We start from the raw sequence: 26,229 nt of genomic DNA on the forward strand, positions 1-26,229 counted from the left end.
AATTGATACTTAGCAAGTGACTCTCATCTGCCCATTGCCTACGCACACAACCTATGCACTGAGCAATTGCTTAAAGGCGCTACGGTACTTATGTAACAACTGTTTCCGTGGCAACACATTTGTCTATCTTCCTAAGAATCCAAATATGGTAACTGTATAGCGGGCGGCCTAATTAATTTGAATTGCGAGAATCCAACCAAGCAAGTTTGCCATTCGCTACGGGTTAATTAACCACCTAAATAAACTGTTACTCTTCAGCCAATCTACAATCCAGGCTCACATGGTGATGATGCAACATGTGAGCTTATACTGTAGTTTTTTTTAATGCTTTTCAAATTTACAATATTACTGCAACCATCAACTCGGGAACGATACAAATTGGGAATGTATGCCCTATCCAGTATCGGTTGCAACTGTACTTGTCTTGAGTCATCTGTCTGTGTCCCTTTTGTGCCCATATATGGAGGAGTTATCTGTCTGCCTGACTGTGTCCTTCTATGCCTATATGTCATCAATAGGCTATATGCCCATATGGGCATGGCCAAATATGGGCATTGCAGTCAGATCTGTTGCTTTATACCAAAGCCATAGAGTAAGATAACTTCGTTCACTTCATGGGGCCAGGGTCCCAGTCTTAGCGAAGAGCATTTCGAAGAGTGACAATGTCCTGGACCGGGTGTTGGCAGAATGCACTGGACTCAGGCAACAGCCTAGCTTTAATGATCTTAAATTCCTTTATTTTATATCGTTTTTTAGTAATAGTACAACACAAACATTTCAGAGACTTTAGTTGTCACTGTGCAATAAACAGTTTAAAACTGTTGTCATGTTCCACGCATGCCTTAAATTGCTTGATATTTATTTATTTGAAAGCACGCTGACTAGTGGGCCAGGCTATAGTGTCAAAGTGTCCTTGAGCAAGACTCTGAAAACCTAGCTGGAATTAACCCCACATGTAAAGTGCCATGGATAAAGGCGCTATATATAAATGCAATGCACCATTTGTCCATTTTACCATATTTTACCACAGACACTGTCTCATGCATCTATCTCTCTCGTCTAGACTAGACTGTCCCTCTCTCTCTCTCTCTCTCTCTCTCTCTCTCTCTCTCCCCGTCTCCCCCCCCTCTCTCTCTCTCCCTGTCTCCCCCCCCCCTCTCTCTCTCTCTCTCTCTCTCTCTCTCTCTCTCTCTCTCTCTCAGTCCCTTCTGACGCTACGTATAACAACAACGCGGGTTACCGTGGCAACTATGTTGTTGTGTTTTCTCAACTACAGAATGCCAAGACAACTAAAAGTGAAGGGTTTTAATCGCTGAACAAAGAGGTAACTAATTAATTCATTAAGTTAGTTAGACTACTTTGTGTGATATAGCCATAGCAGCCAGCTACAGCCTACACACCTGTTTGAAAATTAGTCTACGTCATTGAATTCTGTAGCGTTGTAGCCTAAACCAGTGGTTTTCAACCCTTTTCATATCAATATATTCATTATTTATTCGGCATTTGAGTCACGGACCACCATTTGATGACATTTAGCCTCTCGCACCCAAAACTTTGTTATCGTTACGACTTTGTCCACAATTCCATGCTGTAGCCTAATGCTGTTGGTAGCCTACCAAACCAATAGAAGAGGTAACAGGCAAACGTACTCAAAATAACAATTCTTCTACATTCTCTAATTGTGTAGCCTTCTTGTAAATTAAGAAATGCAGATAACTCGTGAGAGTGTTTCATTTTACATTCTCAAGAGTTAAAGGTATATCATCAGTGTTTCACTTAATTCAAATATCATCAGTCCTTTTTTGTTTTGTTGTGATAATCTAATGTGTTGTCTATAGTAGGGGAGGATTATATACCATGAGTATATTAAAAAATATATATTTTAATTAAGTGAAATCACTGAAGAGCTGTAGGGCTTTTACTGAAGACTACACAAACACTCTACTATCAGAATATAGAGCTATTTAACACTGTTACTGAACAAACACTATAGCAATGATTATTTAACCTTTTTTATTATTATTAAATGTTTTATCCCACAATTTTGTAACCCATTTTTCACCCCTATGTCAATTATCTAATGTGATTTTCGCTCCTATGCCACCAAAATGTGGAACGCCCTACAAACAGTCATTAAGACATGTGAATCCCATGACTCCTTCAAAACCGCTCTCAAAGGGCTGCAATTCGAAACTGGTCCCTGTAAAATCGAGAGCAACGGACTTGAACTCATGCTTCCTTCATGACTGAGTGTCCAAGTTGCTCCTTTACACCTGACAGGGGGGAGTTTCCCTGGTTGGACGTAGCGCGTGGAAGGAACACGTTATTCCAACCAGTTCCTTTCACCTCCATCAGGCGCCCCGGCTGGCCAGGGGGAGGCAGTTTAGAGACCAGGATTACTGCATGTTTTTTGTGAGGGTACCTACCCTAGGGGACACGGGGAGAACATGCAAACTCCACACAGAAAGGCCCTTTCGCCAACCCCACCTCGCGTATGGGCACTGATGACGCGGAGGAGGAGACACGCCGCCAGCACCCACAGCGTCCCCAGCGGGAATCGAACACCTTTTAACAAAAAAAAAAAATGTTTGTTTTAACCCAAGAATAACACTTACCCTACCTTCTTTAACTGTGTTTCCAGTTATGTCTATGTCGTCGGACGCCTCCGCCTCCGCAGCAGCAGGTGGCGCTAGAAGCTTCTCACTGCTGCCTCCAATCCCATGCAGCCAGCAGGTACAGTAGGCCTGTCATCATGATTACATCATCGCCTAATCACAGTTGTGTTGTTTTTTTGCATAATCGTGTTGAAAAAAATGTCCTTACATTTTCCAAACGTTTTTCAAAAATAGCAGAAATAGCAGATCTACAGAAATACAATAACGTTCCAATGTTCAATGCAAATTGCAAAAAGAAACATGGCACAAACATGTCGGTCTAAAAGTGTATTGATACCTGCCAAAGCTGGGTAAACAAAATAACACTTTTAAGTTTAACAGTTTCTTTAATATTATTTTATTGGTATTGTTACTGTATCTGTATCTCAATAAATAAATCTTAAAAAAAAAGAAAGAACTGTATTTGAAGGCCATATAGTAAAAGATACTGGTTCTGTTCAGAATGTATTGTCTCCTGTCTTTCCACAAAATAATAGTAAATGGTCGATAGTGGGCTCGATAAGAACCCGGCTCGATAAGCCTGATCGATAAGGTGATCGTTATCAATAAGAATGAACGAGCTCCATCCCTAGACTTGACAAAGGGTGACAACAATTGACGGTCAACTCTGTGTACTGAGCAGGAGGACGGAGCCGCAGGGGGTAAGAGGAGGATGTTGTTGAAACACCGGAGGAGCAGACATCAGCGGGAGGAACTGCACAAGATCATGTGAGTACGCAGTGTTGATTCCGTCCACTAGTACTATGACAAAAAGAAAAGAAGTCCGTCGACTACCTTTTTTTTCACTGACGAACATTAAAAGCCTATTATTCATAGTCTGGATTTTCGGTGGTGAGGTGACCACCGGAGCTGAAATAACGTTGAGCGGTGGTGAGTAAAAACAGGCTGGAGCGCTGGCGGTGGTTTGCTCTTCACCGTGGCTCGTGACGTCATGTTGTAGTTCGGTGGTCACCTAACCACCGAAAATCCAGACTATGTATGAGCCTTAAATGGTAACCAAATGAAAACTAAGCTGTGTGATGACTAAAATAAAATCTGCCATTTTACGACGGCTAAAATGTTATGATATCTTGTTTTACTTAATCCTAGAACACTAACACTAAACATCTGGTATATTTTACCCAATGTAAAATATTCCATAAAACAATACTTATATATTGAAGTACAGCAATACATGACAACGTAACTTATTTAATATTTCATCATGACTTTTCACAAAAAATCAAATAAAAATAAAAATGAAAAAAAAGATATCATTGAAGGGCCATATCATAGGTGGGCAGAATCTGTGATAAACATGGGTAGGCCTATTATTTTAAAAATATTCCTTCCTTAAGGAAAATGGAGCTGAGAACTTCTCCTTTGGTCCACCACCCATTCCTGAGACAAAATGGTCCAGTGGGCAAAAAAATACCATTGTGGGTGTATGGGATTTTTCTCTATCACTATCACTAAACAGGGGTGAAATTCGCCCAAACACCTGCCTGTTGTAGAAAAAACAGGCATGTGGGCAGGGAAACAAACCTACCTTCTATGATGTCACTGAGCATCAAGAAGGTACTGAAAGACCCATCCATCTCATTTGATGAATTGAACATGGTGGACCCTCTTGTAAACAAGTGTAATGCTTAATTGGGTCGTCCACTCACAGTTAACAGTCTTTGTATTGAGTTTGTACTTGAAATGTACTGTAATTCTGCAAACTGTAAATATTTCAATCAATTAAATCAATCAATCAGACATCAGTAACATTATGAAAATCACCCGTGTTTGGGTTCTAGGGTTAAGTAAAAGTATCAATACTGCAATATAGAAATACTCTGTTACAAATACATTGAACATTTATACATGAGTATAAAAGTATTGGCATCAAAAGATACTTAAATTACCAAAAGTAAAAGTACTCATTATTATGCAGAATGTCCCATTTTCAAGTTTACAAACGTTATTTAAAGATCTACAAGCTCACAATGCGTCGCATCGCGATTCCGGCATTCCTCTTATTATATACTTAACCCATTTCGACCTGAGGACGATTCTACAAATGTCTTCTACAGTTTTCTCGAAAAACCCATGTTTCTATGTCAGTCGTTCTCATACATTTTCATGTCGAGGATCCCCAAAAATATCTGTATTTGGCCGCCGACTCCCATCTGAAAATATGTTGTTCCAGGGAGCAAAGATTTGAGTTGAAAACGTTCGCTCTGAAAGAATATATATTCAAAGATTTGCGCCACATTTTCACGATCTTTCAAAAAATATCAGACCTACAAGCTCGTAGCGTGGCACTCGGAGCTTGTAGATCTGCTATTTTCAATAGCTAAAAGTGTAACCTAATGCTTAAAACACCAAAAGGGGTTCCCGCTCAAAATGGGTTGAGAGATGACGTTGGCTTCCCCATCACACTTTTCAGGGTTACCAGTGCCATGGACACCTACAGAGCAAGACCCGACCGAAGCATGGTTCCCAAGACTCCTGAGCCACAATTCCCACCCACTGTAAGACTGTCTGTCTGTCTGTCTGTCAGTCTATTGATCTACGTATCTAATGTATCTAAAGCGGTAGTTCAACAACTGTTTATAGGAAGGAGCCCATTTTGGTATGCATTTTAGGCCACAGACCCCCCCCCCCCCCCCTAACTCTGAGAGTACCCCTAATGGGTCCATTTGGTTCCATTTGTACACATTATTTATCAGTATCTAATCTATTCTCGGTCTCATTCATTCCTGAACATTGGGAATGCAAATTGTTTTTGTATTCTATGATAATAATGTATTTTCTTTACAGATGTACAGTGAAGACCGGAAGCGGCGGGTGAGTTTGGTTTTGTAATCCTACAGTAAATGTAAATAATTAATAATAATAAATAAATAATACCTGGGTTAGCCAACATCTTAGCCGCTAAGTCAAAGGGATATCCCTTATAAGTGCTGCACGATTCTTGCTCAAATGTGAATCTCAATAATAATGTCCTCCACAAGAGATGGCGATTGACGGTCGTTCCGTTGTTCCGCAGATGAACTACCTGTTCCTGAGGCAGAGCGTGGAGAGCCGTCCCATGGCGCCCATCCCCCAGCGGTGGCTGGACAACGTGCTGCGCCGCGTCCCCCCCCAGCTCAGAGAGGGTCCCGGCAAGGAGCAGCTGCTGCAGCGCCTCTGCCAGGAGGTCAGCCAGGACTTCCTCAGCCAGATGGTCCAGCATACAGGTTTGTCTATTGGCTCATGGGGGGGTTGGACTCGCTAAAGATTTGGCTTTTTGCGACAAGTTATATAGGTATGGGTCAGAGTAATCTCATTGTAACAATGGAATGCGGAAGTGCTCGTTCTATCTCAATGGAATAGTTCCAGGCTCCAGCCATAGGAGCAATGTTTGGAACTATCGCCCATAGGCACCCGCTTTGCGGCGAGATCAAGTGTCTCCACTTTCTTAGTAGACCAGTAAGACGCGCAAACGCGGGAAGCGAACGCAGCTCGTACATATTTGGGTTTTGGACGTATAGCTGCTTTGGGGACTCCTTATATGGTTATAGCTGAGTCATGGTGACGTAATCACTCAGCTCCATATATGGGCACAAAAGCGGGACAGACAGACACACAGACAGACACACAGACATGATCTGCTAGGTCTCATAGTAAGTGCTCACTGCGTTCGCAATCACTGCGTTCGCAATTACTCTGTCATGGGTATAAGGTTTTCAAAAAGCTGTGCAAAGCTGTGCAAACAGACCAAAGCACGCCCCCTTAGCAGTGGACATAATTTTAACGATACATTGCTGTTGCTGTACTTATTCCCTGCAGTAAACACTGTGCTGCAGAAGCCAGACATTAAAGGAGCTGTTCTGGAGGAACGGAGAGATATTACACCAAGGTGAGAGCACCAACACCCTATAGACAAATCCACAGAGGGTTGCCTGGGTGCGGCCATTACTGAGGTGTACCATTAAGAACAGCGGCACTGATTAGCCACACCTGGCCTACGGAGCACCTGCTCCATGGATTACACCTCAGTAATGGCCGCGCCCAGGGCACCCCTCTGTGGATTTGTCTATACCCTATACCAACTAGTACAGGGGTGGGCAGCTTTGACGCTGGAGAGGGCCACTATATTTCCACACTCACTCTATCCACACTAACCCTATCCACACTATCCCAACCATAGGGACTCCGAGTCCCTATGGTTGGGACTGATGCACTTGATCAGAGTACCTAAAAAGCAGATCCAATACATCGCCAAGCCATAATAAATATATTGCTCATCTTATATTCAATAAATATATATTCCATCCATTCTTGAGTTGTCCTGACTGAAATATTATTATATATTTTGTGTAGAGTTGTAGATTTCTCCAGACCCTGGCACGAGTGCTTCATTATAATATAAATATTATTATATATTTTGTGTAGAGTTGTAGATTTCTCCAGACCCTCAGCCTGGCACGAGGGCTTCATTATAATATAAATATTCTTCTATATTTCTTGTAGAGTTGTAGATTTCTCCAGACCCGTACCGTGGCACGAGGGCTTCGTTCGGAGCCGCAGACAAATAAAGGACAACCTGCACATCCTTCATCCGGTCATGCGAGCCGTTTTGGACCTGGGCTACGTCACGTTTTCCCCCGTGCTCCTGGCCGACCTCTCAGACTGCCGGTAAGACCCAAAGCAACGGGAATGACTGTTGTTTTGAGATCTGCTTTGTGTTGGTGTGTCCAGGTCTTCAGGGCCTGTGGACTGTGAGATCTGCTTTGTGTTGGTGCAGGTCTTCAGGGCCTGTGGACTGTGAGATCTGCTTTGTGTTGGTGCAGGTCTTCAGGGCCTGTGGACTGTGAGACCTGCTTTGTGTTGGTGTGCAGGCCTTCGGGGCCTGTGGACTGTGAGATCTGCTTTGTGTTGGTGTGCAGGCCTTCGGGGCCTGTGGACTGTGAGATCTGCTTTGTGTTGGTGTGCAGGCCTTCGGGGCCTGTGGACTGTGAGACCTGCTTTGTGTTGGTGCAGGTCTTCGGGGCCCGTGGACTGTGAGACCTGCTTTGTGTTGGTGCAGATCTTCAGGGCCCGTGGACTGTGAGATCTGCTTTGTGTTGGTGCAGGTCTTCAGGCCCTGTGGACTGTGAGACCTGCTTTGTGTTGGTGCAGGTCTTCAGGGCCTGTGGACTGTGAGACCTGCTTTGTGTTGGTGTGTCCAGGCCTTCGGGGCCTGTGGACTGTGAGATCTGCTTTGTGTTGGTGCAGGTCTTCAGGGCCTGTGGACTGTGAGACCTGCTTTGTGTTGGTGTGTCCAGGCCTTCGGGGCCTGTGGACTGTGAGATCTGCTTTGTGTTGGTGCAGGTCTTCAGGGCCTGTGGACTGTGAGACCTGCTTTGTGTTGGTGTGCAGGCCTTCGGGGCCTGTGGACTGTGAGATCTGCTTTGTGTTGGTGTGCAGGCCTTCAGGGCCTGTGGACTGTGAGATCTGCTTTGTGTTGGTGCAGGTCTTCAGGGCCCGTCGACTGTGAGATCTGCTTTGTGTTGGTGCAGGTCTTCGGGGCCCGTGGACTGTGAGATCTGCTTTGTGTTGGTGCAGGTCTTCGGGGCCCGTGGACTGTGAAAGCCTGAAGAACAAGGTGGCTGTGGATTGCAGGAGGACTGAAGAGCGCCTCATGAACTCCTGGTTTCCCAGGATCCTCCACCTGCTGACCAGCAAGGACATGATGAAGGGAGTGAGGGCGGACAAACTGGACTCCTTCTACAGCTGTGTGACCACGCTCATCTCCAATCAGGTCAGATACGGCTACTGTAGGTGGGGTTTGCGAAAGGGCCTTTCTTGTGTGGAGTTTGCATGTTCTCTCCTAGGGTAGGTAGATACCCTCACAAAAAACATGCAGTAATCTTGGTCTCTGTACTGCCTCCCCCTGGTCAGCTGAGGCACCTGATGGAATAACGTGTTCCTTCCACGCGCTACGTCCTACCGGGGGAAACCCCACCCCCCAAGGAAGCATGGTGTCAGTCCGTTGCTCTCCCCAGGTTGGCAGAGGGAGTACTAGCGCCCAGGATTACATTCGAATCTAATGCAATCCTGGGCGCTACACTCCCTACACATTTTGCAATCCATTTTTTCCATTAAAACGATCGCAATGTAAGCTAGCAATGCAAAGTAATTTTTTTTTTTTGTAGATTGTTTCCGGGTCGTGGGTTTCAGAGTAAAACTCTGGCACCCCGGAGCTCCTATTTTGAAGAACGTCCGGCACCGATTGTGTTTTAACCCATTCTGACCTGAGATCAGATTCATACGAGGTTTCCACTGGACACACACTGGTCTGATTAACCCATTCTGACCTGAGATCAGATTCTAAAAATGTCAGTCGATTTCTCAAAAATAGCAGACCTACAAGCTCGTAGCCCGCCACTCGGTGGCGCGCTATGAGCTTGTAGATCTGCTATTTTTCAATAGCTAAAGCATAACATGATGCTAACACCAAAATGGGTGCCCGTTCAGAATGGGTTAATGTACGTATGTTGGTCCTCTCTGAACTCCACAGTTGAAATGCGTGCTGGAGAGGAACGTGCTGGAGTTTGCGAAGCTGTTTGAGCCTCCCGACGGCCGGCGCCTGCCCCTGTTCCGCATGGACCTGACCTTCGACGACGAGAAGATGGAGCTCTATCCCAGCTTCCAGGCCCTGGAGGAGGCCGTGCTGGAGATGCTGAACATCATCACAGATACTCTGCAGGTCCCAGAATACATTGTTATCCCATTCTGACCTGAGATCAGATTCATACGAGGTTTCCACTGGACACACACACTGGTCTGATTAACCCATTCTGACCTGAGATCAGTTTCTAAAAATGTCAGTCGCTCTTCGATTTTTCAAAAATAGCAGACCTACAAGCTCGTAGCGCGCCACTCGGTGGCGCGCTACGAGCTTGTAGATCTGCTATTTTTCAATAGCTAAAGCATAACATGATGCTAACACCAAAATGGGTTCCCGTTCAGAATGGGTTATATATATCTTTTTTTAAACGAGATTTATTTTTAAATATTTTTGTATTATCATGAGAACGATGGCTTCCATTATTGCATTGCAACTTTTCAGGAATAGAAAGCCTGCCGTTTCTATTAGCTTGGATTCCCCATAGACAATGTCACTGGTGGACAAAAATGGTGCTTATTCATCATGATCATTAGGTTGAAAAGTGGTGAAGTGGTCCTTTAACCCATTTAGACCTGAGGACAATTCTACAATTGTCTTCTAAATCTAAACCATGAAAAATGTGTGGTTTTATGTCAGTGGTGTTCAACTATTTTCATGTCAAGGACCCCAAAAATGATATGAATTTGGCCAGGCAGGCCCACATCTGAAAATATGTTGTTCCAGGGACCCCCCCCCCCCCCCAGAAGCAAAGATTTGAGTTAAAAATGTTTGCTCTGAAAGAAAATTCAAAGATTTGCTCCACATTTTCAAGATTTTTCAAAAATACCAGACCTTGTAGATCTGATATTTTTCAATAGCTAAAGCGTAACATCATCATCATACTATAATTCTAACAATGTCTGTCCGTGTCTGTGTGTGTGTGTCAGAAACACCGCCGTAGCTCCTTACTGCCTGCACCAATCACTCCCACTTTTCACCCAGGCATTGACCATATGAATATGGAGGGCGTAACGAAGCCCTTTTTTCGATTTGACACATTAATGATTATTAATGAATTTATTAGTCAATTACAAACGCACCCGGGCGCAGCAAATATCTCACAACGGGTAAGGGCTAGTAATGCTTAAAACACCAAATGGGGTTCCCGCCCCAAAAAGTAAAACATGTGAGTACTTACTCTTCCCCACCGTGGTCTGGAACGTTGCCCCACAGAAGGTCCAGACGGTGCAGTCGTGGATGACCGAGAGCAGCACGTGGTTCGTGGACGCCAGGCTGGTGGACCACGTCCACGCCTGGGCTCAGACCACCGTGAAGACCGCCGTGAGCAGGAACCTGGAGGAACCGGCCAGACACTTCCACAGATACGGTGAGGTTATGTTCTCTTTCGGGAGTGGCATGGTATATTGTGGGGATGAGACGGCCGGTAGCACGCGCACTGTACAGAGTATAAATAAAAAAAATTGTCTAAAAGGATTTTTCTTTAAAAAAATGTGAAGTGAGTTATCATCATACATCACATTCCGTGCTCAGCCAATCAAATCATCGCTATGGGGTGATCAGCCAATCATCAGCCAATGTTTGTGTTCACACAAACCCTCAAAGCTGGGCATAGGAGGGAGGGACTGACTATCGCCCCTCAAAATGTCCTTTTGGTCTTGTTTCCATTTGGTTCCCATCCGTGCTCAAAGTTGGATATTCCAATTAAGCCTCATTTGACTTCCGTTGAAGTGTAAAAAATGTTCCGGAGTGGTTCCAACGGATTGTGTGGCCCTGCATGGTCTTTCCCTAGTGGGTCTGATCGAGGGTAGCTACTGGGACGTAAGTCGGGACTTGATCACCCCGGCCAATTTCGGGTATGATGTTGTTAGACCCGAAACCCCGTTGACCTCAGGATACATCACTGAGGATACGTCCCAGGTGCATCCATGCGATGTATTTTGTATTTATTTATAAAGGTCCATTTAGTTCCAACTGAGGGTTCAACTTAAACTGAGGGTTTTTCCTGTGTATGTATTGTTGTTGGCAGTGGACAGCTATGACTGGCTGGTCAATGGAAGAGCCCAGGCCGAGGTGGACAAGTTCATGGAAGAGGAACATGCATTTGTCGAGTACACCCAGGTATGATTTTTTTACAGGGTATTCAAGCAGGTTGTCCATCCATCCATCCCTCTCCAGAGCAACATTAGTGACATCCTCCTGGGGGATTCTGAGACGTTCCAAGGCCAGTGAGTCGATGTTTTTCCTCCAATTGTGCCTTGGTCTGCCCCGGGGGTCTCCTCCCAGTGGGACGTGCATCGAGGACCTCCCTATAGGGAGACGCCTGAGAGGCATCCTAATCAGATGCCCCGAACCACCTAAGCTGGCTCCTTTCCAGGCGAAGGAGCAGCGGCTCTACTCCAAGTCTCTCCCGCGTGACTGAACTTCTCACCCTATCTCTAAGGGAGACGCCAGCCACCCGTCGGAGATAACAAATTTCGGCCGCTTGTATTCGCGACCTTATTCTTTCCTTCATGACCCACACTTCATGACCATAGGTGAGAGTAGGAACGAAGATTGCTCGGTAGACAGAGAGCTTTGCCTCCTGAACTCAAGCAGGTTGTCAGGCAGTGAATCACATATCAAGTATATAGTCCACTTTGAACGTTTCACTTAAGCCGTGTCAGCAAAATGCTTGATGCTGACATCAGCCTGCTCTCTGACCACGTGGAACAAGCGCAGGAGCTCCTGACCAGAGTGGAGTCAGAATGTGCCAAGGTTGGCCTCCGGCTGAATGCCAAGAAAACTCAAGTTATCACTTATAACATCCCATCAGAGCATCCACCTCTAACAACAACAGAAGGCACTGCTTTGAAGGAAGTCAATGACTTCAAGTACCTGGGCTCATGGGTCAACTCCACCGAACAAGACCTGAAAGTGAGGAAGGCCCTTGCATGGAGGGCCCTAAACGGCATGGCCAGTGTATGGAACTCCAACCTCCCCCGTCAAACCAAACTAAGCTTCTTCTACGCAACGGTAGAGTCCGTTCTCCTATATGGCAGTGAATGCTGGACCTTGAAGCCAACCCTGCAGAAGTCTCTCGATGGGTGCTACACCAGAATGTTGCGGGCAGTACTCAACATCAATAAGAGCACACATGTTACAAACACAACTCTGTATGATGGAATGCCAAGGGTGACCCAGAAAATAGCAGCCAGGAGAATGAGACTAGCAGGACACTGCCAAAGACACCAAGAGCTGCCAGCCAGTAAACTAGTGCTGTGGGAACCAACGCACGGGCACCGGTCACGAGGACGTCCAACGCTAACATACGTGGATGTACTCAAGAACGACGCAGGAGCGCAAAGTACCAACGAACTGGTCAGATGTATGGAGAACCGGGATGACTGGAAACGACGATGGAGGGCTCGTCTGAGGACGACCTAGAGAGACACTAACTGCTTTGGACCGATGCATCCGATTGTTTATGTGCTGTGCCAGGAATAAAAGTGCCATTATGTACAGTATGTGTGTCCTGTATTGTAGACTATGTTATATATTATATTATTATACTATAATTGTCTTGTTTGCATTGTTGCTCACATGGCTGAGTGTGCCCTCAGTGTCAGTAATTGTGATGGGACGAGTGGCCCAGGAAAGAATTCCCCATTCATCTCTGATTCATTCATTCATTCATTCATTCATTCATAGGCTTTTCTCACTACACAAATCAATAAGTTGTGGGAAACATCTATTTGGATTGGAATCAGGCCATGCTATACACAAAATAAGAACTTATAGCGTGTTGGCAGAAACAAGCTCGTAGCGCGGCACCGCATGCCACGCTACGAAAAATCGTGAAAATGTGGCACAAATCTTTGAATATATATTCTTTCAGAGCGAACGTTTTTAACTCAAATCTTTGCTTCTGGAAGGTCCCTGGAACAACATATTTTCAGATGGGGGTCGGCGGCCAATTACATATATATATATCTGGTGGTCCTTGACATGAAATAGTTTGAGACCCACTGATGTAGAAACTTGGGTATTTCAGAAAACTGTCATGATTTGAAGACATTTTTTTAATTTCGACGTCGGGCCTAAATGGGTTAAAAAGCAGTTGTGGTAGTATGAGAACAGACGTTTAATTTAAGCTGTAGGTCATTCCACGTGTTTGACGCACTGAAACTAAAGGCTGTGTGTTCTCCTATAGCGTGTGGAGGAGTTTGGTGCGCTGGCCAGGGAGATCCTCAGCCTCCCGGTGGTGGTCCATTTCACCATGGTCCACCTGCACTGTGAGGAGCTCAACCAGGGCCTGGCCAACAAGGCCAAGACGCTGGCCCGGAGTCTCCTGGAGAAGCTGGTCACCGACCACCGACAGCACAACCTGCAGTGAGTACATTCATTCATTCATTCATTCATTCATTCATTCATTCATTCATTCATTCAAACCTTTATTTATTCTCGAAAGACATACCATCATTTGGCAGTGCCGTCGAGATACGCCTGTTACCTGTTACCTATCCACTGTGGTGTCTTGTGGCACAGAGCTGCTATTTGTAAATAGCAGATCTACAAGATCGCATTGTATGTGTGTGTGTGTGTGTGTGTGTGTGTGTGCGTGTGTGCGTGTGTGCGTGTGTGCGTGCGTGCGTGCGTGCGTGTATGCGTGTGATCTCAAAGGATCTGCCGTGAATTTGAAAGCATCAAAGAGAAAGCCCTGGTGGTCCCACAGAACACAGAGGACATGGCTGAGATGGTGGCTTACATCAGCCACACCAAGACGAAGGGGGTCGCAGAGCTAAATAACCAGATAATGGTACGTCGGCAACCGGAACTATTCGTCCGAATAGTGTAAAAATAATTGCATAATTCGGTATTCGATTCGGTTGATTTTAGTGCCGACACCGAATAGTCAAAGACTTTTAGGTTACCTTTCGTAACCTACTGTTTTGGTGTGATGACGTGATCAAAATGTAATCATGTCTTTTGCCATTATCGCATTATTATTCAATATTATACTGCGTATGCTTTACAAATACATCCAAACTTTAGTTAGTAGTTACTTTGGGGATTTGAATTATGATTAGAAATCATACATTAACCACTTCAACCCTAAATACATTTCAGCCATTTGAAAATAGCGAGCTTGTAGATCGGCTATTTTGAAATGTGAAATGGGACTATGAGTGCTATGAGCAATACATTTTGTACATTTTGAGTACATTTTGATGCAGATACTTTTGTACATTTTTAATACGGGACTGTTACTTGTAACGGAATACATCTATATTCCAGTATACATTTACTTAACTAAAATATTTTACTTTTTCACCACTGCATTCAAACAGCTTCCTGGGCTACGCCAAGGTTCAATTAAAAGAGGTTAGGAAGTGAAGACCGTACGGTGGACTCCATGTTGCTCCCTAGAAGAAACATGCGCAATGGGTTATATGCAGCCAACACCTCCGCGTTCAGCTCAAGGAAGCTCTGAGAAGGAAGAGAAGTGGTCACGTGACTGGGCTGCGCCATGACACTTCCATGTACTGTACACTTTCATGGGAGCCAAACTACCTACCGTAGTCAATGAGAGCTCAGTGACCAGCTCATGAACATTATTTATGAATGACTGAGACGTTTTGTAAAGTAATCACTTCTGGAAAATAACACAAGACATGTAACACATTATTGTCTGCTGTGTTGGTTTTCGATGTGTACACTGTGTAATTTTTATAGAGGTATACCTAAAGAGCACAAAGCACCTTTCTGAATGCACCATGTATCGCAAAACTTCCAACCGTTTCCTGTCTGGCAGCCAAATCTTGCGATACCATGGAGCCAGAAACGATACCTGCTGCTGTGTAGATCCTCAGATAAAAGTATATACTGTGCACTCTGTGCACATCGGAAAGTAAGTGATGAAAACAACCTGTGATATGTCTTCTGTTATTTTCCAGAAGTGATTACTTTACAAAAGGTCTCAATTGTTCATAAATAATGTTTGTAATGAGCTGGTCCAGCCGGCTCTATTCACTGCCATGTATTCATTGCACTTCCGGTGTGAGTTTGGCTCCCATGAAAGTGTCCATGAAAGTGTCATGGCGCAGCCCAGTCACGTGACCACTTCTCTTCCTTCTCAGAGCTTCCTTGGTTCAGCTTCCTTGGTCTCAATTGCGCATGTTTCTTTCCTTCCAGGGAGCAACATGGAGTCTGGAGTCCTCTTTTAATAGTCCTTGGGCTACGCTCAACCGTCTTCATGTTCTCTTCTGACAGGAAGCCAACAAGACGTTGAACTATCTCCTGGACGTGCACATCTTTGACTCTGAGGATTTGGAGCTGATTTCCACTGTGCTTCTCTGGCCGCAGAACATCCTCCCTGCCTTTGAGCTCAATGACAAGGTATACAGTTCAGTCAAAACATCAAAAACAACATCAAAACGCCACCAGATGGCGCTGTTGGCCGTAATGATGGGAGCATTTTTTTTTGGTTTTTGATTTTTGTTTTGGCATAAATCAGTGCTATTGAACACCATTTACGTCTGTGTGTTGTTTCGAAAATATTGAACCAATGGAAAATAGTAAAAAGTGCTTTGGACAAAACCTCTTAACTCCATTGGACCCGCAAACTGTCTGCTAAAGCAACTAACTCCACCACCTCTCCCCCTCTCATGGAAGTAATTGACAATATATAAAGTTACAACACCGACTTTGATGAGGCTGTATTGCTTTGTTTAAAAAAATAAGGTTTTCTTAATTTCCTGAAAAATGAACATTTTGGAGTTATGAGGTTTCCTCCCGACAACAGAGATATAGAAATAATCATCAAGAATCATACGTAAGCTAAGAACCTAACATCCGTCTTAACAGTAGAATATCTGTACAACTAAACTAAGTATACATAAAATCTAAATATCTATCTAAATTACATAAATTGAGCATGCTCCACATCCACACGTCCCAGTGTTTTAGAGAAGGGAGTCCTCTTACTTAATGACTTCTTTGGTCTCTCCCCATGCAGGTGATGGAGGACGCGACACACCGAGGGGAGCAGGAGCTTCTGGGAAGAAAGGAGAGGTTGACGATGGAGTTGGAGAAGCTGGGGCGCAGGATGGAGGAGTTTGCAGGTTGCTCCGAGCTCGACAAGATGCAGCAGGTACTGTACTGTGCTGTGCTGTGCTGTGCTGTGCTGTGCTGTGCTGTGCTGTGCTGTGCTGTGCTGTACGCATTTTACGCATTTTTACGATTTAAAAAAAATAGCAGACCTACAAGCTCGTAGCGCGCCACTCGGTGGCCCGCTATGAGCTTGTAGATCTGCTATTTTTCAATAGCTAAAGTATAACATAATGCTTAGTTAAAACACCAAAAGGGGTTCCCGCCCCAAAATGGGTTAAAGGACGACTTTTAGAGAAAGTAAATGATGAGTGTGTTTTTTTTCCGCATTTACTGCTTTCTTTCGTTTTCGGGATTTTAGCTGTTTTTGACAGGGGGGCGGGGGCATTCGAGCATGGGGCTAAATGATGTATTTATTTTACAAAATATTATGGCGATTTTCTTTTTTTTATTATTTACTATAGTCCTAATAGACCTCAGGAAATTTCATCTGTCCACAAAAGATCACAGGATATACTGAATGTGAGCGAGGCCTCCTGGGGGGAAGCCACACTGTGTGTCATAGGCTCAATATTTCAGTTTGACACATTCAGTGGATCTCGTGATCTTTTGTGGCTAGATGTAATTTCTTGGGGTCTAGTAGGACTATAGTAAATAATTAAAAAATAAATCGCTATAAAGATTTGTGCAAAAAATACATATTTAGCCCCATGCCTGAATGCCCCCACCCCCTTGTCAAAAACAGCTAAAATCCCTAAAATTAAACAAAGCAGCAAATGAGAAAAAAATAAACTTTCTCTAATAACAACCTAAAACATGAACCTTGGTTGGAAAAAAAACTAAAGTTGTCCTTTAAATGTGTAACCGTGACATCCCTCTCCTTATATGTCTTGTTCTGAGCAGTACGTGACGGACATGCGGACGGTGCAGAAGAAGCTGCAGGACCTGCAGGAGTCCATCGTCTTCATCAACAAGGAGGAGGCCCTCTTCAACACGGAGCTGACGTGTTACCCCGAGGTGGAGCTCATCAGGGACAGCATGGAACCGTACCACAAGTTCTTTGGACTGGTGCTGAGGTGGCAGCGCACCGAGAAGAGGTTAATAATAGCACTTTATTTGTATACTGTAGCACCTTTCATGACATGAAATGCAGCTCAAAGCGCTTTAAAGAGCAATAGAGAAAAAAAGAAAACAACAAAAAGGCATAAAACAACATTAAAATAATAGCAGTAATGTGATACAGTGAGGACATGCAAAACAACATGGATTTTAAAAGCCCAACTAAAAGCAGGTAGGTTTTGAGCTGTGCTTTAAACATGTCTAGAGGCTGCCTGTTGCACTCTGAGCCCCCCACCACACGTATAAAGTACACGAGTAAGACGCGCAAACGCGGGAAGCGAACGCAGCTCGCACATTTTTGGGTTTTGGACATATAGCTGCTTTGGGGACTCCTTATATGGTGCCCCTTTTGTGCCCATATTATATGGAGCTGAGTGGACCTGGCCCCTTTTGTGCCCATATATGGAGCTGAGTGATTGCTGATGCAACACACTCCATATTTGGATAGAGGGACAGACACACAGACAGACAGACAGACAGACACACACACACACACACACACACACACACACACACACACACACACACACACACACACACACACACACACAGACAGACAGACAGACATGATCTGCTAGGTCTCATAGTAAGTGCTCAATGCGTTCGCAATAAGTGCTCACTGCGTTCGCAATAAACGGTACTTTTTGGCCGACCAGAGCTAGCAGCCCTATATGGATACGCTGATGGTCTTCCGAACCAAACAGTCAGTCAGACACAGACCTACTGCGGACGCCGATGGTCTCTTTGTTGTTGTTGCAGATGGATGGACGGCTCCTTCCTGGGCCTGGACGGAGAGCGCATGGAGGACGAGGTCAACGACTTCTTCAGGGAGACCTACAAGACGCTGAAGATCTTCCAGCAGAAGCAGAAGAAGATGGAGGAGGAGGAGAGGGAGAAGGAGAGCAGCGTGGTGAGGAGGAGGAGGGGAGGAGGAGGAGAGGAGGACGATGCCGGCCACCAGGACATTCCCACCGTACTGATGTGCTCCCAGGTCATGGAGCAGATCAAAGAGTTCAAGGTAGTACTGTTTATTCTGTCACATTTTAAATATAATATTAATATCTGAAATGTTTTGGTTTTAGTCTGTTTTAGTCGACTGAATATCATAAGAGTTTAGTCGACTGAATGTACAGTTGATTTAGTCGATTAAAATGTATTTTGGCGGGCCTTGATGCCGTCGTAATGGCTGACTTTAGACCTGTTGAAACATGCTGAAACTAGACGCAGCGCGATCTCTTCTCCACTAGTCCCTCCCTGACATTTTTTGTCTAGTTTTTGATGAGCGCGATTCCCTCTAATGTCTGGCTTTTAGAATTACGTCATATTGCAGCCAAGTCTATCTGGACTTTTGTTTATTTAGACTTTAGAGCACTTTTAACAAACAGAGTGGCAGCCTAGTCTATGGACTTTGTTTAGAGCACCTTAAACAAACATTACCTCACTTCAAACGAGTGTGCTTTCTATTTGTCGATGAAATTCTTAGTGTGTTCGTTCTTGTGTTTGGTTTTGTCGTCACCAGGAGCACATCCCCCTGGTGGCCATCCTGTGTAACGCAGGCATCAGGCGGCGCCACTGGGAGCAGATGTCACAGATAGCGGGTCAGGAGCTGGCGCCAGACTCTGGCACCACGCTGCGGAAGGTCCTCCGACAGGACCTGTCTTCACACCTGGAGCGCTTCGAAACCATCAGCACGGCCGCTAGTAAAGTGAGACCGCCATCTTTTCTTTGTCTTTCCCTTCATACTGTTGTGGTGGAACCAGTGTTGTTTTTCGTCGACTAAAACTAAGAGGAAAAATGTCCGTCGACTATCCTTTTTCCACTGACGAAAACTAAATGGAAACGTAATAAAAACTAAGCTATGGTGACAAAAAAAAAATAAGACTAAATATACTGACGATTTCGTCAACAAATAAAAACTAGGCTAAAATGTTAGGAAGGGACTGGTGGACAAGAGATCCAGTATAAGTCATTTTACAATTAGTTGGATGCTGAAAATAGCTGATCTACAAGCCCACAACGCGTCGCAGTTGTGGGCTTGTAGATTGGATATTTTCAGTGATTGGCTGATCACCCCATATAGCGAGTACACATTGAAGATAAAAAAAAAGGGCAGAAAAGTTAAGATGCCAAAAGTGATTGGCCGGAATGACTTTTGTGATGATTTGATTGGCTGAGCACGGAATGTGATGTATATGATGATGTATGATGATAATAGCGATAATAGGGGGGGGGGGGGGGGGGGGGGGGGGTGAGAGAGAGAGGGGGGAGTTGCACCACTCAGTTCACAATTTATTTTAGTAATAGTACATAAACATTGCAGAGACTTTAGTTGTCACTGTATAATAGGCACACATGCCTAAAATGATGAATAATAATAATGATATTTGATATGATATTTGCGCCGCCCTCATTGAAAACAATGTAGCGGTATTCCCGCTTGTCACACTCCAGGGCTGCATGAGCAGCTCAGTTTTCTGCCCCCTCAATGTCACATAACTCTCTCTTACTCTATGGCTCTGACGTGACCACCACCATCCTCTAGTTTAAATATAACTCTATGGTCTGTTGACACGTCAGGAGTTCTCTCTGGAGAAGACCATGCGCTCCATGGTGGAGCTGTGGGACGGAGTGTCCTTCCACCACCACCCCTACAGAGACACCGGGGTGAACATCCTCACGGCGGTGGACGAGATCCAGACCATGTTGGACGACCAGATCATCAAGACCCAGACCATGAGGGGCTCGCCCTACGTCAAGCCCTTTGAGGAGCAGATCAAGGTGGGTGGGCCGTGAGGTGGGTGGGTGGACCTATACTTCAAGCCCTTTGAGGAGCAGATCAAGGTGGGTGGGCCGTGAGGTGGGTGGGCACACTGTAGGGTTCCAACAGCGTTGAGATTGACGACTAAAACTATGACGAAACATGTTCGTCAACTGACACTTACGCAAGGGTTAAATTATTGTTAAACATCTGCATTACTTGTCTACACAATTAGAGAATATAGAATTGTTATTTTGATCAACGTGATGCCTGCTATCTCTCCTAATGGTACCAACATCAATACTATACAGCAAGGAACTTTGGACAGTAAAAGACATTCTTGGGTCTGAGAGGCTAAATCTCATCAAAATGGTGGTCCTTTCCAAAAGTAAAAAGGTCAATTGCCTCACACACGGTGTTAGAAAAGTACTGTATGTGAAGGCCCTAGCTAAAGATACTGGTTCTGTTCAGATTTTATTGTCGTCTGCCGTCTTTCCACAAAGGAATAGAAAATGCTCGATAGTGGGCTCGATAAGAGCGTGTGTGTGTGTGTGTGTGTGTGTGTGTGTGTGTGTGTGTGTGTGTGTGTGTGTGTGTGTGTGTGTGTGTGTGTGTGTGTGTGTGTGTGTGTGTGTGTGTGTGTGTGTGTGTGTGTGTGTGTGTGTGTGTGTGTGTGTGTGTGTGTGTGTGTGTGTGTGTGTGTGTGCAACTGTGCATGTGCGCATGGTGTGTGTGTGTGTGTTCCTCCTGTAGCTCTGGGAGGAACGTCTCCTCCGCATCCAGGACACCACAGAGGAGTGGCTGAAGGTCCAGGCCCAGTGGCTCTACCTGGAGCCCATCTTCTCCTCCCAGGACATCATGCAGCAGATGCCCGAGGAGGGACGTCTCTTCCACACCGTGGACAAGACCTGGAGAGACGTCATGAGCCACTGCGTCAAGGAGCCCAAGGTAGGCCTTTCTGTGTGGAGTTTGCATGTTCTCCCCGTGTCCCCTAAGCCTAGGGTAGGTACCCTCACAAAAAACATGCAGTAATCCTGGTCTCTAAACTGCCTCCCCCTGGCCAGCCGGGGCGCCCGATAGAGGGGAAAGGAACTGGTCGGAATAACGTGTTCCTGCCACGCACTACGTCCAACCAGGGAAACTCCCCCCTGTCAGGTGTAAAGGAGCAACTTGGACACTCAAGCATGAAGGAAGCATGAGTTCAAGTCCGTTGCTCTCCCCAGGTTGGCGGAGGGTGTGTAGAGCTCAGGATCACATTAGATATGGTAGATCCTCTCAGCCACGGTGAGCCACCTCCCTGTATATGATGGTGTGTTCAATGTGTTGTAGATCCTGTCGGCCACCTCCCTGTATATGATGGTGTGTTCAATGTGTTGTAGATCCTGTCGGCCACCTCCCTGTATATGATGGTGTGTTCAATGTGTTGTAGATCCTGTCGGCCACCTCCCTGTATATGATGGTGTGTTCAATGTGTTGTAGATCCTGTCGGCCACCTCCCTGTATATGATGGTGTGTTCAATGTGTTGTAGATCCTGTCGGCCACCTCACTGCCTGACCTTCTGCTGAAGCTCCAGGACTCCAACAACCTCCTGGATCAGATCATGAAGGGACTGAATGTGTACCTGGAGAATAAACGGCTCTTCTTCCCTCGGTACGGTGCAGATCCTTTTATAATGTGTATTATTAGGTTAATAATATTATTTATTAACCCGTTTAGGACTGAGACCAGATTCTACAAAAATGTCTTTTAAATCATGACAGTATTCTGAAAAACCTATGTTTCTATGTCGGTGGTTCTCAACCTTTTTCATGTCAAGGACCCCCAGAATTATCTGTATTTGACCGCAGACCCCCATCTGAAAATATGATGTTAAAGTTCCAGGGACCCCCCCCCCCCCAGAAGCAAAGATTTGAGTTAAAAACGTTCGCTCTGAAAGTATATAATATTCAAATATTTTTCAAAAAATATAATATTCAAATATTTTTCAAAAAAGCACCTATCTAGTGATTTCTTAAAGCTGTAGGTTCCTGTAGTACTCAGACAGCTGGTCAGTTTAAAGGAATGCTCCAAAACATTTTTAACCGTGATTGCTCCTGTTCAATTGAGTTATTTTATTTTGTTTTGTTTTGATTGACTGGCTGTTATATGCTTACCGGTAATTCTTTCTGTGCGATCTACGATTATACTCGTACCCTCTGGCTAGGGTGCAGCATCAGCCATCTACGGACATGTTCGTACCCCCCCGTATAATCCATAATATGAAAGAGGCGACCGTCACCTATACCTGTTAGCATTGCTGCCAGTGGCGTGCACAGCAATGTGCCCTTTTGAAAATAATAAATAATAATGAATCGGTTTTTTTGGGGTTTTATTTTTGTACACACGCTGCACAAGGTGCCCTTTTTTCACTTGATCACCTGCCCCTCTCTAAATGTCTGTGCACGCCACTGATTGCTGCGGTTGCTATGGAGCTCCTCCGTTCTCACCAGCTATGGGATTTTTTACATCCAGGCTCCATTTAAATCCATTAAAAGCAGGATTTTCAAAGCTCTGTATCTCTGAAGCTTCGAGCTCTGTCCATGGTCAGCCGCCGCGCATCCCGACGATCGTAAATCATTTTTTTTAACTTTGTATCGCATCGCTGATGACATGTAACCGCTTCTGACGAAAGCTCAAAACAACAGCCCCCACCTCCCCACCTCCAGTGATAACCTGGAAATTACGGGTCATTACAATGGGAGTGAACGGTGGCAAGGCTTAGCTGTGCTGATGCTACCACCTGCTGGGCCCACATGGAGTTAAAGTTCCTTTGTAATTTACCCTGATGTATGATGTAATGTGTAATAATGGGTGTATTTTCATTTGTATTGTGCTGTATTGTAACCTCGGCTACATTGACAATAACCCATTTTGGGCGGGAACCCCCTTTTGGTGTTAGCACCCCTTTTGGTGTTAGCGCGCCACCGAGTGGCGCACTACGAGCTTGTAGGTCTGCTATTTTAGAAAAATTGAAGAACGACTGACATAGAAACATAGCTTTTTCAGAAAACTGTCAGGATGTAGAAGACATTTTTATAATCTGATCTCAGGTCAGAATGGGTTAATTGTATAAATAAAGGTAGTGATGATGATGATGATGCCTCTCTTCCACGGTTCCTGACAGCTTCTTCTTCCTCTCCAACGACGAGATGCTGGAGATCCTGTCGGAGACCAAGGACCCTCAGCGCGTGCAGCCCCATCTGAAGAAGTGCTTCGAGGGAATCTCCAAGCTGGACTTTTTGCCTGACCTGGATATCCAGGCAAGTTACAGTACTATAGGCTTGCTTGATGTTGGTGTTGATTTTTACAGCACATTTTGATTTGGTTGTAGTCTTAGTCATTTTAATATATATATATATTTATTTCTTTAGTTTTAGTGATATTTTTGGTCATCTGAAATGTTTTCGTTTGAGTCTAGTTTTTGTCAACCCTAACCCGAATAAACCTACAGTGGATTTTGTTGACAAAAATGTGTGTTGGCGGGCCTTGGTGGCGTCGTACTCGTAATGACTGATTTTACACTTGTAGATCTTCTATTTTCAGAGCGCAACAAAGCATAAAATGTCTTTCAGCTCTACTGGATCTCTTCTCCGCTTGTCCCTCCCTAACATTTTAGTCTCGTTTTCATTTGTTGGACAAAATTGTGACTATATTTAGTCATAGTTTCAGTCATCATAGTTTAGTTTTTATTTAGTTTTCGTCAGTGAAAAAAATGTAGTCGACGAGCATTTTTTGTCATAGTTTTAGTCGACGAAATCAACACTGATCGATAGGCTTTTTTCCACATTGTTCCACTCCTATCTGTCCGTCAGTCTGTCTGTCCAGGCCATGTTATGGCAGAGTGTTGAAATATCTGTCCGTCCGTCCATCCGTCTGTCCGTCCAGGCCATGTACGGCAGAGTGTTGAAATATCTGTCCGTCCGTCTGTCTGTCTGTCTGTCCGTCCAGGCCATGTACAGCAGTGAAGGAGAGCGTGTGGAACTCATCCAGCTGATCTCCACCTCGGAGGCCAGGGGAGCGGTGGAGAAGTGGCTGGTGCAGGTGGAGGACGTGATGGTGCGGAGCGTCAGAGACGTGGTGGCTCGCTCCAAAGAGGTGAGAAGAGAAGATCCCTGCCCTCTTGTCCATACAACAACACAGTTCACAGGAAGAGAAGATCCCTGCCCTCTTGTCCATACAACAACACAGTTCACAGGAAGTGAAGATCCCTGCCCTCTTGTCCATACAACAACACAGTTCACAGGAAGAGAAGATCCCTGCCCTCTTGTCCATACAACAAATCTGTCTTAAATCTGGATAGTTTGAGATGCATCACCATTCACCAAAGATACATTTATTGATTTAGTCGACTAAAATGTATTTTGGTGGGTCTTGATGCCGTCGTAATGACTGATTTTACACTTGCTGACAATAGCCGATCTACAAGCTCACAACGCGTCGCGCTCTCCTATTGTCATCAAATTACTTATACTGGATCTCTTGTCCACTATAGTCCCTTCCTAACATTTTAGTCTAGTTTCAGTCATCGTGGCTTCGTTTTCATTTAGTTTCCATTTTGTTTTCGTCAGTAAAAAAAGGTAGTCGACAAACATTTTTCGTTATAGTTTTAGTCGACAAAATCAACACTGATTTCCATAAGAATCTGGACCTAGCGATCTGAAAAGGGATGGTGTTGTTTTGGACAGGCGTACTGTGAGACTCCTAAAGGGATGGTGTTGTTTTGGACAGGCGTACTGTGAGACTCCTAAAGGGATGGTGTTGTTTTGGACAGGCGTACTGTGAGACTCCTAAAGGGATGGTGTTGTTTTGGACAGGCGTACTGTGAGACTCCTAAAGGGATGGTGTTGTTTTGGACAGGCGTACTGTGAGACTCCTAAAGGGATGGTGTTGTTTTGGACAGGCGTACTGTGAGACTCCTAAAGGGATGGTGTTGTTTTGGACAGGCGTACTGTGAGACTCCTAAAGGGATGGTGTTGTTTTGGACAGGCGTACTGTGAGACTCCTAAAGGGATGGTGTTGTTTTGGACAGGCGTACTGTGAGACTCCTAAAGGGATGGTGTTGTTTTGGACAGGCGTACTGTGAGACTCCTAAAGGGATGGTGTTGTTTTGGACAGGCGTACTGTGAGACTCCTCGGGGTCAGTGGGTGACGGAGTGGCCTGGACAGGTGGTGCTCTGCACCTCCCAGATCTACTGGACCCTGGAAGTACACGAAGCCATCAGAGCAGGAGCTGGCGTGAGTTTTACCTGCTCTCTCTGGTGTGTGTGTGTGTGTGTGTGTGTGTGTCTGTGTGTGTGTGTGTCTGTGTCTGTGTCTGTGTGAGTGAGTGAGTGAGTGAGTGAGTGAGAAAGAAATAATTTTCCACATCTCCCAGTTAAAGCACCACCATTACCGGATCCGGATTACCGGCCAATACAGCCGATGCATCCTATTGACAAAACGCCTGTGGTTCCCGAGGCTAATGAAAATGCGACGAGTCTGTTTCTGAGGAGCAATAAGTGTGTTTTGCTTCACGGCATGCAGGGTTTAAAGAGATACCACGAGCAGCTGCAGAGTCAGCTGAATGACATCGTGGAGCTGGTGAGAGGACGACTACCCAAACAGACCCGCACCACGCTGGGGGCGTTGGTGACCATCGACGTGCACGCCAGAGACGTGGTCCTGGAACTGAGCCAGAAAGGTACTCCATGCATGAAAACCTTCATTTAGGACAGAAGCCTATCTCCTGTTTCTGTCACCATGGGACCCATAGGACAGGAGCTGCTGAGGAGTTCTCTGAGCTTGATGTACAAGTACACCCCCTGGACATGACGCTAGTATGTCGCAGGGACTTACCCAGAGTCTTTGGTATGACCCAGCCATTCACACATGGCAGGGGAAATCACCAACCTCCACATCGGGAGCAATTAGGGGTTCAGAGTCTTGCTCA

The 26,229-nt window shown here is 45.1% G+C and overlaps 1 protein-coding gene across 1 annotated transcript in view; it reads left to right on the forward strand.

Moving 5' to 3' along the window:
- Positions 1-5,691: 5,691 nt before the first annotated feature.
- dnah12 (dynein, axonemal, heavy chain 12) overlaps positions 5,692-26,229 on the forward strand; it is a gene marked incomplete at both ends in the record, with an annotated part of 78,085 nt that continues 57,547 nt past the window's right edge. The window contains 21 exons of the mRNA XM_080757488.1: positions 5,692-5,881; positions 6,474-6,543; positions 7,158-7,322; positions 8,232-8,427; positions 9,187-9,375; positions 10,510-10,663; positions 11,324-11,415; positions 13,487-13,665; positions 13,957-14,092; positions 15,547-15,672; positions 16,292-16,426; positions 17,287-17,480; positions 18,262-18,520; positions 19,022-19,207; positions 20,080-20,280; positions 21,014-21,208; positions 21,790-21,911; positions 23,425-23,560; positions 24,249-24,395; positions 25,416-25,535; positions 25,824-25,980. Coding sequence (XP_080613614.1) covers positions 5,692-5,881; positions 6,474-6,543; positions 7,158-7,322; positions 8,232-8,427; positions 9,187-9,375; positions 10,510-10,663; positions 11,324-11,415; positions 13,487-13,665; positions 13,957-14,092; positions 15,547-15,672; positions 16,292-16,426; positions 17,287-17,480; positions 18,262-18,520; positions 19,022-19,207; positions 20,080-20,280; positions 21,014-21,208; positions 21,790-21,911; positions 23,425-23,560; positions 24,249-24,395; positions 25,416-25,535; positions 25,824-25,980 — 3,349 coding nt within the window. The remainder of the gene's footprint in view (positions 5,882-6,473; positions 6,544-7,157; positions 7,323-8,231; positions 8,428-9,186; positions 9,376-10,509; positions 10,664-11,323; positions 11,416-13,486; positions 13,666-13,956; positions 14,093-15,546; positions 15,673-16,291; positions 16,427-17,286; positions 17,481-18,261; positions 18,521-19,021; positions 19,208-20,079; positions 20,281-21,013; positions 21,209-21,789; positions 21,912-23,424; positions 23,561-24,248; positions 24,396-25,415; positions 25,536-25,823; positions 25,981-26,229) is intronic.

Source organism: Protomyctophum bolini (genome assembly GCF_963924005.1).
Source record: "Protomyctophum bolini genome assembly, chromosome: 23".
NCBI classification, from domain to species: domain Eukaryota; kingdom Metazoa; phylum Chordata; class Actinopteri; order Myctophiformes; family Myctophidae; genus Protomyctophum; species Protomyctophum bolini.